This window comes from Equus asinus, chromosome 2 (assembly GCF_041296235.1).
Source record: "Equus asinus isolate D_3611 breed Donkey chromosome 2, EquAss-T2T_v2, whole genome shotgun sequence".
Classification (NCBI taxonomy): Eukaryota; Metazoa; Chordata; class Mammalia; order Perissodactyla; family Equidae; genus Equus; species Equus asinus.
In genome coordinates, this window is record NC_091791.1 from 42,210,705 (window position 1) to 42,226,394 (window position 15,690).

General features: G+C 34.8%; 1 protein-coding gene across 3 annotated transcripts in view; it reads right to left on the reverse strand.

Moving 5' to 3' along the window:
- Window positions 1-15,690, reverse strand: part of A1CF (APOBEC1 complementation factor) — a 161,381-nt gene that overhangs the window by 119,388 nt on the left and 26,303 nt on the right. For all 3 annotated transcript variants that reach the window (XR_011495094.1, XM_044755058.2, XM_014866739.3), the window contains exon 3: window positions 1,163-1,297. Coding sequence is in view for 2 of the 3 variants with exons in the window: in XM_044755058.2 (XP_044610993.1) it covers window positions 1,163-1,297 (135 nt within the window). In the remaining variant the exon portion in view is untranslated. The remainder of the gene's footprint in view (window positions 1-1,162; window positions 1,298-15,690) is intronic.

A 15,690-nucleotide genomic window follows, 5' to 3' on the forward strand; every position in this document is an offset into this window, starting at 1 on the left:
GCTACAGCTCTTCTGCTTTGCCTACACACTGCTCCCTCCTGCTACCCTAAATGTTCTCTAGCAATCTAGACTCAGAAATTTATTATTGCTGGCTGCTGTAGGGAGGGTGGCTCATATAGATAGGAGAGGCATGTGTGGGAGAAGAGGTGTCATTAAGCATATGCTATTATCTCAGTGGTGATAGCCTCACCCCAGCCCATTCCACCTCAAAGTATTCAGTGATGGACCCCTATTTCTTCTGGGCTCTTTAGGAGAGAGTTCAAGCATGTTTTGTCCTGGTGTTTCAGGTGTTTCTTGGTGTTCATTTTCAGGTTCAGTGTATAAGTTTCTTACAGGATTAAGTCCTCATAATTTGCACATATGCCAAGTGAGACTGTTTGTATAAAATTAGGAGCAGTTCTGAATCTGAGGCTGAATTATACACACACACACACGATTGATTTTGGCATTTAGGGAAAGAAATAGCTGAATTCTCATTTTTACTAAACTTTCTAGGAATGTGGTTATTTAAACACCACTTGGTAAACTATTGAAAGTAAATTTTAATTTTGTATTCTCCCTTTAACTTTGGGTTTAGTAACAATATCATTTGGAATTAACACCGAGGAAATTTATTCCTTAATTATATAACAACTTTGAGAAACCATGTTCTTAATCTTGTCGATGCGTTAGGGCAAGCAAGAAATTCAACTTGTAGAGGAATTTCGTTCTGGATCAATATGTAGAGGCATGCATTTTTTCCATGACACACATTCTTTTTATGTGAAAATGTTGTACTTTATAAAACCATATTAAAATGTCAAATTGGAACAATATCTTATTTTAGACAGGTTGTTGTAGTGTTATTTTACATTGATAAACACATTGAGTTGCCAGTGAGATGGCTATGCCACTGGAAATTTGGGATCAAAATATAAATTTGGAAGTCATCAGCAATAGTAGTTTAAGCTGTCACTAACAGGAGAAGGACCTGAGTCAAAGCAGTGATAATAAGGGGGCAGTCGTTAACAGCTACAGAGGTTTTAACTTTGTCCATTATTGGGGAATGACAATTGGAAAAGAAACCATCACGGACGAAGAAGAATGGAGAGTGAAAGCAAAGTGAAGAAAGCAGTGCTTTTCCCTTGAAAGAGGAGAAAATTTATATTAAATTTGGACTCACTTTTTCACATAGTGGTATAAGTTCATCCTCAAAAAGGTCTCGAGGAAGTTTTCCGATAAAAATTTCACAGCCCCTTTCTGGAGGTGCAGCGTCCCAACCAGGTGGAGGGCCACCATATTTTCTCTGTCCATTTTCCTGTAAATCCAGTGTGGATTGTATGGAGGAGAGAAGAGAACAATACAATCTTCAGTTTGAGTTCTTCAATTATTTTCAAAATCATTTCGTAATAAGGAACATATTTATCATTGACAAGTAATAGTAGTGAACTGGTCAGAGGATAAAAATCAGTCTCTTCTATGTGAATTTTAATACCATGCTCTGTGCTTCAGCGACGTGCTTGAGATAAGAACTGTGAAAACTTGCAAAGTGCTAGAAAAATACAAGGGGCTAATATTATTTTTTGTTGCTGTTCAAATTCACCAATGCCTAATCATCAAAGTATCTCTCCATAATTTGAATCCTGGGCTCTGATTTGACATTGGAGTCTAGGTGGTGTGGTGGTACAGGTTCTGGAGCTGGACTGCTTGGCTCCTTTACTCACTAGCTGTGGGGCTTGGGAAAATGACAACTTCTCAGAACCTCGGTTTTGCCATATACAAAGTGGGGATAATATCAACTTTTGATTAAAGGAGATAATACATCAAATATGAATGGCAGAGGTCTTGGCATGTGATACATACTCAATAGTTATTAATTCTCTTCTTGCCTCCCTGGATTTAGGCTATTTCAAGTGCCAAACAAGGCAATGTGAGCCCCTAAATTGAAACAGTATGAAGATTAACATTGGAAGGAGTGGACTGGATAATTTTGGGGGTAGCTCGTAAGGGACTTAAATCTATTTTCAAAGCGGACACGATGGTGAGAGGTGTTTGTTAATGTTGGATCTCTTTGTGGAGAACAATGCTGTTCTCAGTCCAAATAAAATTAGCTTGTATTTTTTTTCCCATGTCCTAACAAACCCTTGGTAAATTCAATGTCCTTTTGGGGAGGAGTAACACTGGTGTTTTTCTGCAGTGCTATCTTTATTTTTCTAGAGGTTAAAGACCTAAAAGTAACTTTAGGGGCCCCAAAGTGAAGTACAGGCCTAATCCACCACTGTTGATCTGAAACAGCTCATTTGCTGCAGAAGGGTAAATTTACTCTCCGCTTACACCTAGCCAGAGCTCTTTGTCATTTTACATTATTATGACTTTTGGAGAAAGGAAAACATAAGGCACCAAATATCAGTATTCATTACTAACTTCTACAACTAATTCTTTAAAAAGCTTTATACTATAAAATGATACATATTGTTGGAAAAAACATAGTAATATATAAGGCGAAAAGAAAAATTCCCCAATATGTCACCCTACCCATCGGTAGAAGTAGTTACTGTTAATTTGGCCTGCCTTTCCAAATATTTTTTTCTATATATTTTTAAAAGACGTATGTTAGTTGTTTAAAGACATTGTTTTGTATGATAGTTGTTTATTGTTTAAAATCAAAGTAAAGCAGCCTCTAGTTTCACTGTTAAATCTTTACTTATACCAACTTGATTGGTATGTCTAATTTCCATTTATTTTATAGGTGTTAGCACAGGCTTTGTGGATCACAGAACTTAAATGATATCTGTGATTGTGATCACTTTTTTATTCCTAATAATTTACATCATGTTGCTTTAAATTAAAAAAAAAGATGTCAAATGGGTGTCCTACCTTCCCTTGATTACTTTTTGCTTCAAACAACTGGGTGCTTTTTATTTTACTAAATATTTGCCTCAAGAGTTCCTGTATTTTTTTTTTCCCTCTTTTATATTCTTGAGGCTATCCAGCAGCAAAACTTTGGTATTGCTGAGAAATCTGAGAAATGAAATGTTTTTCACTTATAGAAAAAAAACAAGAATTCAGTGAGCTATATATCTCAACCAAGAATTTCCTAAAAAAATATGAATTTGATATTTTCAGAGACATATTAAAAGTTTTACTTATTTCCTTATTTTTTAAGAGATACCTAAAGTACTTACTATGTGCCAGATACTGCTCTAATCCTGAAATAATGTCATGGGTTAAGGACTATTACTATCCCCATTTTACAGAAGATACTGAAACCCAGAGAAATTAAGTGATTTGCTGAGGTCAAGTGGCTGGGAAGTGGAGAAGTCAAGATGTGAACACAGGCAGTCTGGTGTCAGAGTCCATCAGCTTGATCCCAACATTTCGCCTTCTTATATGGACGCCTAATTGCTTATAACAGGTCCATACATTTAAATACTTTCTTATGAAAAAATCTATCATGACATTAAATTGCAAACTCTCTGCTACATTTAAAATCCTTTCCAATTTCCAATCATTTTATTACACACATTTTTTGGGAGAACATAAATCTGTTGCTTACAGAGAGGCATATTCTATTGCCAAACTACAATCTACCTCCTTGGGCCAACTTTCACCATTTGTTGATGGTGATCTCTCTGAGGCCATTTCTCTATATCTTAAATGTCCAGAGCTATACTATTCAATGGATTATTGGTATAAATTCAGTATAAATTTGACAGTATTTTCACTCTTTAGGTTGAGGAAACTAAACTTTTATCCCCTAATAGCAAAGTGGCTGTTCTAGAATTTCTAATTTGACAAGCTTTGTCTGACAGTTTGAAAATAAATAGGCAACCAGCAGGCTGACCTTTTTTATTTTCCCTTCAACTTTCTTTCTATAAAGGCTAAAAATGTCACCAAGATATTTTGTGCATGTCATGTGTATAGGAGGATTCATCTGCTTATGAACCAAAATGATTGGGCAGGAAAGCTTGTTAATTGCCTTTCTGTGGTTTCTATAAACACTTGACATAAATTCCCCAAGGATGTTTTCTGGGATCACAAAGAGTCTGACTAGTTCAGAGATGCCACGATATTCATGGGCTAGGGGAGATTTGCTCTCTGAACCGCCCACTGGGCTTGGAATGCACCAGTGGTAGAAGTCCAGGCCAATTTTAAGACAGGCGCTGGGTGTTAGTCATGGGGTTAGAATAGCTGTTCACTGCTCAGAAAGGACAGTTAGGAGCTGGATTGCTGGTATTTTAAACACTATTTTTAGAGTTGAGGAGTTTAAAATAGTTAAAGCCCAGCTGTAACTGCTCTTTCCCGTCCTGGCTGATGTCCTTCTCATGGGATGCATTCCCCCCAGCAGCACAAATGTATTAATAGTTTAGAGAGAAAGAATACTCGTTTTTGTTGTCCATGAGAGAATGTTCATTAAACTCTGGGAACTTTCATTTTTCTAAGCGAATACTTGGAAACCGTTTACTCTCTCTAGTCAACATGAATAGGTGCAAACCTTCAACTATGTAAATTAAAAATTGAGGACCTAATTCTAACTATAAACTCAGTGGCTTTAATTTAAATATTGGACTGAACCTACCAGTAAATCAGTTTATGCCCCAAGAGTATTTGGGAGTTCCTCCTGTCCAGATATTTTAAGCCTTTCATGATGGAACCATAGAGTCTTTAGGAAATTATGTATACCATCTTCTTGATCTTGGACAAAACCACTCAACCTTTAATAAAAGATTCTAAGCAATAAATCCTAGCTTGAAGGTCAAATGGACTGAGTTTATTTCGGCCACCTGACATCTGATCTTTTTATACATCTGGGGAATCTGAGCAAAACTGCCTTTTCCTACAGGAGTTAAAAATGCCAGATACTTGCTTTTCCAGCTTCCCTTGCAGCTGAGACAGTTACAATAAAGTAAAATTGAATTCTGGCACAGAAATTGTGATGGTGCAAACTTTAGTGCTGAGCACTCCATGATGCTGGATGCATTTTCTTATCTTTCCAGATTTGTGATGTGGTTTTGGGTTTCATTCCTAAAAGCTTAATCTTAAAATCTTCTCAAATCCAAAGTTTCTGTAAACCACTACCTTTTTAATAAACTTCTTTTCTGCTTAATCAACCAGAGTTGACTCTCTTACTTGCGCATGATAGTAACAGCAGCAAAAACAACAGCTACAACAGGTAACCCTAACTGAGTCAGGCACTCTGCTAAGTGCTTTACATGCATGCACTCATTTAATCTTCTCAACGAAGCTATGAGGATGAGACTATTACTTTCATTTTATAGATGAGAAACCCACGGTGCAGAATGTGTCTGAAGTCATGCAAGCAGTAAGTGACAAAGACAAAATTTGAGTCCTGAGTCCATGCTTGTAGTCATGACATTATTTTTCGCTGGTTTTTATATGTTAACCCAATATGCTCATTTTACAGATGAGTAAACTGAGTCCAAAGATATTAAGTGACTTACCTAAAGTCACACTGGTTTAACTTATTGCAGAAAACACTAAACTAAAGGTCCTATGATTCTCAGTCTGTTGAACTTCTTGGCATGTATACTATTCAACAGTCATGGTGACTTTTCTTCTCAGGCTTACCAGCCTCATAATTCTGCATGTTGTGTGCTATACCTACTTTCTTGTTCATCTTCACCAAACATGGAGACCAGATGGTTTGTTGTCTCTCTAAGTGAGCCCATTCTTAAACCAGAAGGACGTTAATTAATGAACCCTCATTCAGTCTATTTTTTTTCTTCCTGAGTAGTAATTTCAATTCCTTTAATGGTTCTTTGGAAATTTTCTATTCTAAATCTGTAATCATCTTTGTGGTTCTCTTTGGTCCTTTGTTTTTTCTTGCCAGGCGGGAAGAAATTGTGTACATTCCCTTACTAAACTTCTTTCAGATGGCCTCCTACTCATTTCCAATTGACTAGGTTTGTATTTATTTCCGCTCCTGTTCTCTAGGTGCTGGACAAATTTACCCTTGCTTGGTGGCATTTCTAGCCTTCACAAGCACACCAGTCACCAGGGCCATACCCAGAACAGTGGTTTTTATGCCCAAACCCCTGTGGATTTCTCTCACAGTTGATGCTGATACATCAAGAACATCTCTCTGGACTGTGTCTATTACAGTTCAGGAGTTAATACCATATTTGCCCAGTTATTGATTTGTGAGATTGAATAAAAGCATTTATTAGGCATTATTTTTATTACTGTCCACCTATATACCACTTATATATTGCATAAGGAGAGGGATACATATCTCAAATCTAAAGGGCTTTAAATAAGATGCACAAAAAGGATCCTCTTAGATGTGATTGTACCTTTGGTTTGTTTATGACATTTGTGTTGCCTGAGCACAACAGACAGTGCTTTAGGAAGAATTCATTTTGTTAATTCTATATAAAAGATAATAATCTGTGTTGTATATAGTTTGTTCACCTTCACGTCTCTTTAAGATCAGTGACCTCATGTCAGTAAAGTCTATTTTAGGCTGATAATTTTTAGAAAGTAGAATTTGATTTATATACTGTGGAAGTTGGCATTACCCTTATTAGCTATATTTTTTTTACAATCCTTACAAGGCATATGCCATATGAATGCCAAGTATTTTCTAAAAAGAGAGCAATAGCAATTGTGATATAAAGACTGAATAAATGGGATGTTGAAATTTGTAGAAATGTGGAACTGCAGTTAGAAACGAAGAGAGAAAAAGCTAGAGCACGACCATAATATGCAGATATAAATACAGCTTTATCACCATACAGTCCGGGGTTTCTGACAATGTGCTGTGTGAGATGATATTAGGTACTTTATAGGCCAATGTTTTATTTTAAGTTTATGCATTTTATTGTACATTAGAAAAAATATAACTTTTACAAATGCAAAACCTGTGGATTTTCCACTTACCTAAGTGAGAAAGAATTTACTTTTAAAATTAACTTGAATAGAAATAGTGAGTTGATTTAATGAATTCTAAATAAATAATATTATTGGTGGCATGCATTTATGGCAAAAATCATGAAGAAAGATAGCTTTTGGCTCTTGAAAATTTGTTTCATTCTCCACAAAGCCCTCACACTTGATCTTAAAAAAATGTATAGTATAGTTCTTCCATGAAACTGACTTTTAGCAAGTTATGAATCATGTTTCTGTTTTACTTTGGAAGGCTATTGCCTAGGAAAATATTCCTAATTTAATTTCAAGTTATTAGTTGGCTTTTTATGGAGGCAGAACTAATTTCTGTTATCAAATGATATTTTAATAATGTCACCTTTTAAGATTTTCCTTTTACTTTTAAGGATTATATGTGGCAAACCACTGTTTAAGAATTCAGCATCTCAATATTTAGAGTATTTAAAAGCAAACAAGCTTTTAGAATAACTTGTATTTTGTAACCCTTTTGAAAAATGTTTTTGGTGAATTCATGGGAATATTAAATTAAAGAATACCCTTATGCAAAATTAGAAATCAAAAAATATTTGTCTTTGAGTATGTATGTTTGTTTCTGCATAAAAGAACAAGTAAAATGCCAAGTCATTTCTAAGACGCTCTGTTCACATTTTGCGACAAAGTGACACAGGATAATGGACAGCAAAGCAGAGATTTACTTTTTATGAGACAAGGATTTGCTGTGTTCATGCTCACTCTGGCTCTAGGCGTGTGTCGTGACAAAGTGCTCCAGTCTACAAGAACCTCTAAATTCCATCCACGAAATAACTAGGTGAAAGCTTTGGTGACTCTTTTACCCATTTTGGGCTTTTATCCTTTTGGAATGTAATTTATTCAATAGACCCATCAACTTTTTATTTACTTATAGATACAATTTGCCTTTGTGAATTGACTAATATTATTGCAGTTGACGATCTGATTAAATTATATAAAGCTGTCCAAGCGTGATCAAAGACATTTGTCCATGTGTAGGTAAAGAACATTTAGTTTGAGTAATTGCTCTCCTGTTCTTCCCTAGTTCAACACATGCCAAGGTGAATTCCATCAAATGCATTTGTTTTTAAGTGAGAAACATAAATTTTATACAGTGAGAAATTTTATATAGTCATTATTCTCCTTGCCAGACTCCTATGAATTTTAATTTCTGACAAACTGAGAGACTGGGGAAGGCACTAAATCTATCTTGACTAAATTCTTCATGTATAAAGAATATGACTAGGTGATTGCAAAGATCTTGTGAGGGTGTTAGGATGCTTGTGAAAGAGAGGCTGACTTTGACACCGTATTTAAATGTGGAAAAATGTTCCCAGCGTGCATAGATGCACCTCATAATGATAAGCTTTTAGATTCTGAAGATAAGGAGTCATTTATTTTTGGTTGCTGATCAGGATTAAACAAACAGGCAACGATCTAAAAAATGCTGAAGTTGCCTACAAGTAAAGTCCAAAGTCCAAAGGAGCTGCTCATGCTTCTGTGTATTTGAATCATGAAGTTCACATCAATTTTTAAGCTAAGAAAATGGAAAACTTCATGTGTTTCTAGTTTAAGGGAAAGCACTCTAAAACATAATTTGCAAAGATTTTGAACCTTACATTGGAGATCTCATAAATAACCAACTCTCCATTAGGCTATTTGAGGAGAAATTCATTGCTGTTTGAAAATAACTTCTGGTTTGCATTTCTATTTCCTGGGATGCTGAAGTTCCCATCATATGTCAGGCACACACTTTTTCCACATAAGGAGCCACAGAACTGTTCCTTCATTTGGAGTCTTCCACACCATGCTATGGCATTTCTGGCTAATAGAAGCAAAGCTTCTTATTAACTTTCAAATAAAGTTGGCCTGTGGGTGGCTGGGGTGATAAGCTTAGGGAAACGCATGCCTATGACGATCTGCTGGTCCCATCCTGTTCTCACGGTTCGTGCTACCTATTTAAAGAGTTAGTATTCGTGCACTCCGTGATGGACATAAGTCCTGGGATAGCAGGACCGTGAGCAGGTGGTGAGAATAGGCAATGGAAGAAAAAGTAGGACCCAGGAGCTATATTTTACCATGAAGTCAAATCCCTACTTCTGTCTCTAGGGTTTTTGTGTGGTGATTGGAAAAGAATGTCAATGTCACAGTATTCTTCCATCTACTTCTCGCTGAGCTTGTCAAGATGAAGCCAATTGTAAACACTGAGAGCCTCAGTTACTTATTTTTATTGCATTATTTCTAGAAAAAAAATTGCAATTTGAGAAGTAGCCAAGTAAAATTACTAAAGTACATTATCCCAAATGAGAGAGATAGGGGAGTTAACTTAATTTGGGGCACCCTTAGAAGAGGGAATTGTCCTAATCAGATTTATGTTGATCTAGCAACATCCTCTGTACCTTATAGCTTGTACATATTTGTTGAGGAATTGAACAAATTAGAATTAAAATATGTGGTTGCATTGAAACTCTATGTAAGAGAACATGCATAGAAGGCAAAGTCTGAGGGGTGGGAATTAAAGACTGTTTTGTTCCTAGTTTGAGGGAATTGTTCCCAGGAAACCAGGCTGATCGCTGATTAAAAGAGGAAGAGAAGGATTATTTCTCTTATCTGCTGTAATTTTGCTGGATCTTTGAAATTAAGATACACTTATGTATTCATTGCTCAAATGCGTTGTGCATTGTACAAGTATTTTGGTTAAGTAGCGATAGGGAATTTTCTTTTAAACCTGTGGATTAGTTTCTAACATACAGTACTAGATAAAGGATTAGAGTTCAAGTCAGCAAACTTTTTCTGTAAAAGGTCAGGTAGTTGATATTTTAGGCTTTTTAAAAAACAGCCCTTTAAAAATGTGAAAATCATTCATAGCCTGCAATCACGACAAAAAACAGGCTGTAGCCACATTTGAGTCATGGGTCTTGGTTTGCTGACCTCTGGCTGATGACTCTCCTGAACTGTGTAACTCTGGGGCTTGTTTTCTAACTGCAAAATGAAAGCATTGGACTATATTGGTATTAAATTTAAGCATATAAAGAATTAGAAAGAAGCCTAATGAACCCTGGCACCTATCATTCAGCTTTAATAATGAAGTCTTCTCCATGAAATTTTCTCAATTTTTCTCTTCTAACTGAATGCTTCTTGTAATTTTTTCCACTTTATGAGATTTTTCCTTATATAAAAATAATCCATGTTCATTATAGGAAATTTGGAAGCTAAAGAAGAGCATCAAGCAAGAAAAAAATGACCCTAATCAGAGATTGCATTTTATTATTTTCCAATATTTTTTATTGTGTGTGAATAATTTCTTATTATTCACGTGCAAGATATACAGTTTTGCATTCTGATTTTCAACTAAATATTAAAATTTGGACATTTCTTCATGTGTTTCTTTGAAATTATAGTTTTACACGACTACATAGTTTGGAAATATGAGTGATCATATTTTATGTGGCCAGTAATATTTTATTGGGCATTTAGGATATGTTTAATTTTTAAACATTATAAATTCCACTGTGATGAACGTCCTTACGTGTAAATACTCGTCCTCATTCTTTAGGTCAAAGAGTATGGCCGGTTTTAAGTCTCTCTACAGAAAGGTAGCAAGCACAGCTATATCTCTTGTTTAATGCAGTCTTACGTTGTCATTTTTAGTTTTGGGTAAATTAATGTCCATCGCAACTACTTTATACGTGTTTTAGGTCAGCTGCTAGATCTTCTGCCTCTATAATGCCAAGGTCTAACACTAGCGCATTGTGTTCAACAACAGGACTAAGGAAACAAACAGAAAAACTAAAAAAACTTCTTTATGTTTACGAAGGGCAACTATTGGATTAAGAAAGCAATGGGACTATTATACCTCATTAATATTATTGTGTTGTAGAGATTTTTAGAACATAGAGTAATTGGGCAAACAGTACTAGTACACACCGTATTTTAAGTCATTTAAAAATAATGTGTGATAAGTATCTTGAATGTACTTTTAAAAAATATTCAGACTACTTGAGGGCGATCTTTATTAAATATATATTTAGCTTTAGTGGTAGTAGAAGTAAAATTGATGCAAACTACCCCACATTGGTTGGAAAGTTTTCTGAAAATGCTCATCTATGAAAATGTATTTTCCTGGTTTTAAGGAGAAAATTCCAGATGCATCACGTCACAGAGTTTATGACCAACATCATTAATGCATTCTTGAGGAAAAGATCATCATCATGTGATTTTTTTCTTTGACTCTCAAAGAAATATATGCTAGTTTTAGAAAATCTGGGAATTGCAGTTAAGAGTGAAAAAGTTGTGGAAAAATGCACCACATATAATTCCATTGCCGGAAGACAAAGACTGTTCACAAGTCAACATTGTAACATACTTACTTTCAAAATATCTATGTGGAAATATAGTTGAAAGTTTAACATTACATGATTTTTATCAATAATATTTATTGAATGTCTACCATATGCAGGGTACTGCATTAAGTTTCTTTTATTCTCTGAATTACTTTAATAAAATTTTCAGCTATCAATATCAAAGATATCCAATTATAGAAAAATGATATCATAGAGTAGATTTTGAAACCCTCACAAGCATGTATTCTTGCATCAGTTGCGATATAAACGACTGGCTCACGTTATTAAGTAACCTGCAAAATTCTACTTTTGATAGCTTTATTTGTCCTGCTACTGATAAGAGAGCACAAATTAGTGGCCCTCTGCTTTTTGAATTCTTGTTTTACAAGTGTTTAACATTTAATATCAAAGACTGCAGAGATATAACAAAAGTAAAACCATCAAACCCTAACTTAGCAATCACCTTAAAATTTTTAATTATCATGTTATGGGGATGCTCCTTGAATTGTATTAAGATGTTTCTTTAGCTTCCTTTTTATGGAGAGATTTTTTTAAAAAACTAAACCTGATGTTGTCCTCTTTTTTTGATAATAATATTTTCTCTAATCTAGAATAGAAGACTGAAGTATTGAGAATGTTAAAGAATTTTCCCTAAGTTGTTGCAAAGAGTTGGAAGCTGTGTCTCAATACATATTTGTCTCTTCCGACTAATGCTGACCAATGACTAGATTGAGCAAATTCTAGAATCCTAAAATCATGACTAATGGAGTGGGGATAAGATCTAGTCAATTTTCTGGATATAAAGACTGAGAGCAGTTAAGGGATTTGTTCGAGATCATACAACTTGAATTGGTAGACGTTGGGTTAAGTTACACGTCACTGATTTGAAGTCTTGCGTGCTTTTCTGTACTTTGCAGCCAAAATGGGGAAGGATTTTCCAGTTCATTCAAAATGATTGAATCAAGTCTTGTATGTATTTACATCTCGATTAGTGGCTTTAGATCTAGATAGCTAGGTTTTAGAATAGGTTTCTACATTATTGGAGAATTTCTGATCCAGTAGTCATTTTGTTAACAAATAAATATTATTTAAAGTAAATCATGTTACAATGTTCAGGCTCAATAAAATAGTTTTTTATGCCCTGGCATGCTGATCTCTAAAATTGGCATCTTAGAGATAACGTCATAACCACGCTTAGTTCTGGAAATCATGCTAGAAATTTTGCCTAATAGCAGTGGAATTATAGTTTATAAATCTTGGGCAGGATATTTAACCTCCTTGTGCCTTGTTTTCTTTATCTGGAAATTGGGGATGATCATTGTAGCTACCTCATAGTGTTATTGTGAGGATTAAATGAATTAATATATACAATGCATTAAGATATAAGTGCCCAATAAATGTTTACTATTATTTTGTTATTATTGTCATTGTTATGAACTTATGATCTAAATCATCATTATTAACATTTTCTGAATATAAGTGAATATGTAAGTTCAAAGTAATATGCAGATTGACCATATCTTTTTAGGGATATTTTATTTGAAAACATTTTAAATTGTAGAGGTAAAATAGCCCTTTTGGGCTTTTTTTCTCTATAATGCAAATGTTTTTAAATCACAGCATTAAGTTTGTAAAATTATCTCCACTGCCATTTGAGTCTTTTTAAAAAATATTATTTGCAAACTTTTTACATAGCTTTAATAATAACATGCTATAATTTTTTGTCCTGCAGAATTTTTTAAATGATTACTTAATTACTGAATACTATTTCATTTGCACCAGGATTTTAAGATGGATGAGATTATTTTAGCCACCGGTTTGGATATGAAACCAAGTCACTGGACCACCAAGCAGGACAAGGACGTAGCAGGAAATTAATTGTTTTATGTTCTTGACTTGAACACCCCTTCCCACTTCCCATCCCTGAGTTTAGAAAAGAGATTGGAGAGTTTCAGAGGATTTTTTGGAGTTCACGCAGGATATTTGGAGACCATTACTGGGGTGTTGTGAATCCTAGTTCCTCCTAAGTGGAAGGATTTGGGAGGTGCCTCTCAGTTTATATAAAGCGGGGGAGGGGAGTAGTAAGGAAAGCATTCAGAGAGTTTGATGTGCATTCCCTGTGTTTGGGAAGCCACTAGGCTGGTGGGTCCACAGCACTCCTGAAATATCTAATGGTGAGCGATGTTTTGGCATGCTGCTTTGATGTTGGTCAGAAGGAGAGGTGGTTGTTTTGTGTTGTTTTGTGTCAGATTTTACTGAGTTGGAGAATTGGTGTTTCAGGGAACTAGAGTCTGACCATGTGTAGGAATCAGGGGTTATTGTCCATCTTCTCCAAGAGGGCTACTTGGAGTGTCAAAAAGAGTTCCGCAGGAGGAGGCTGAGGCCCAGAGAAGCGGCCAGCCAGAGGAGAGTGTAGCCAGGTGAGAGATACCCAGCAATAGAATTAAGGATGTCTCTGATGATCCTACAAAGTATCCCATGAGCTTTATATATCTGCCAGGCCCAGAGAGCCCAATGCCAGTATCAGTCAAGTAAAAACTTCCCTGTGCCTTTATTCCTCCCTTCTGGTTCCACTCTGAGACAGTAATTATAGTTGGCAAACTGGCATATGAAACTATGCTTCTGAAGAATCACCCTCCACCCTGACATCCTTGGGGAAGGAAAATAGCTAAAACTTTGAACGAATTTGAGTTTTTATTATACGGGACTAGACATATTAATTATTTAGTGGAGGATCTTTTATTTTCTGAAAGTTACCAGAAACATCATGAGACTTGCCGTGAATTTCATCTGGGGGAAAACGAAGAACCAGTGTTCAGACGAAAATTAAATGAAAAATTTATATTGTTGTAGGATTATTTCTCATAAAGTTCTGCTTGTTGAAAGTAATGATTATCTATTCATAGTTTACTTAATAATTTCCTTACTTTTATACATTTAGGTTTGTGATATTGAGATATTATAAATAATGTCAAACTAGACATGTTTATATATATTAATATATTTCTATCATTATATTTTGGACTATTAGAGATTTTTTTCCAGAAGGCGGACAACTTTATATATATAAATATTGACAAATTGCTTTTCAAAAGAGTTTAAGTGCCTTCCACTCCCACTGTCTTTGTGTGAATGTTTCAGATACTAAGAAGTTAAAAAGAAAAAAAAACTGATTGAAAGACACTTTTGATTTTTTATAACATTTATGAAAGTGTTGATTACAAAAGGAAAGGAAAACCTCTTTTCAGCTAACTGTACCTGAGCAGATGTCAAAAAAAGTTATTATTCTAAGTGACTCTGTTCACACACTGCATAGAATTTTCTCTATGGATTATAAAATTGCCCTTCATGGGGTAGAGAGCTGCATAAAAATTTTTCAGTCAGTCATTTATTTTGAAGCATATTAAATTTGGAGGTGAAAAAAATTTAAAAGTTTGTTAATGATCGTAGAATAGTTTGACTTTTAAGTATTAAAAAACTAACAATATTTTAGTGTGTCCCTTGACTTAAATTAAACTTTTAAAAAATCTACCATGAAATAATAGTTTCTGAAATCTTAAAAAAGCCTAAATAAACACTCTTCACTAGATTGAAAAATTAGAAATAACTTTGAGCATTATGTTATCTCTAACAAAGCATGCCATGACTTATAAGATTAGTCGAAAACTAAATGTAGTACATTTTGAAACAATCTGACAAAGAAACAGGTAATAAAAGAACACTGTTGCATATTTTATTTTTATCCACATATGACATTTGTATTCATAATAGCACATAGATTTGGGTAAGTTGGAAGAGCACGTGGGTGAAAGACAATAGCTGAGAATTAAAATACTTTGCCTTACTGTAAAAAGAGCGACATTATTTCTTCAAATAAGATAATTTATATGTCTAATACAAATTTGCTTTTTAATGTATCATAAGCTTTCTAAAGGAGGTTATCATAAAGATAATAATAATATACAAGTAATTCTTAACAAGCAACATCTATAAATAGACAGTTTTAGGATTTTTTTCTTTCTTCCTTTTCAAAAATACTGAACATGGAGAGAAATTATAAATCCTAAACTGTTGGGTAGATATTTTGAGAAACATCCTGAAATAGCTAGGCTGACCAAATGGCTGATCCTATATCTAGAAGTCTTCCTACATCTGTAGTGTCTATCTGGAAACTAAGGCTAGTTCCTGGATAGTTTGTTCTCTGCTGATTCTTGAAAGACTAGCCTGGGTCTACTTCACAGACAGCTTTGGGTAGTAAATTCCAGTTGCCCTTTTGTATACTTAAATGGCCTTTCAAAACTGCAATAGTCTCTATGACTGTGGACACTGATTCTGCTTTCAAATGATGAGTTAAGGTTGAGTTGACAACCCAGAGTAGAAAGAACGTTACCTGCAGGGTCACCTACAAAACTAAAATGATGCAACTTCGTTTCTCCCTGGAAAGTAACATCCA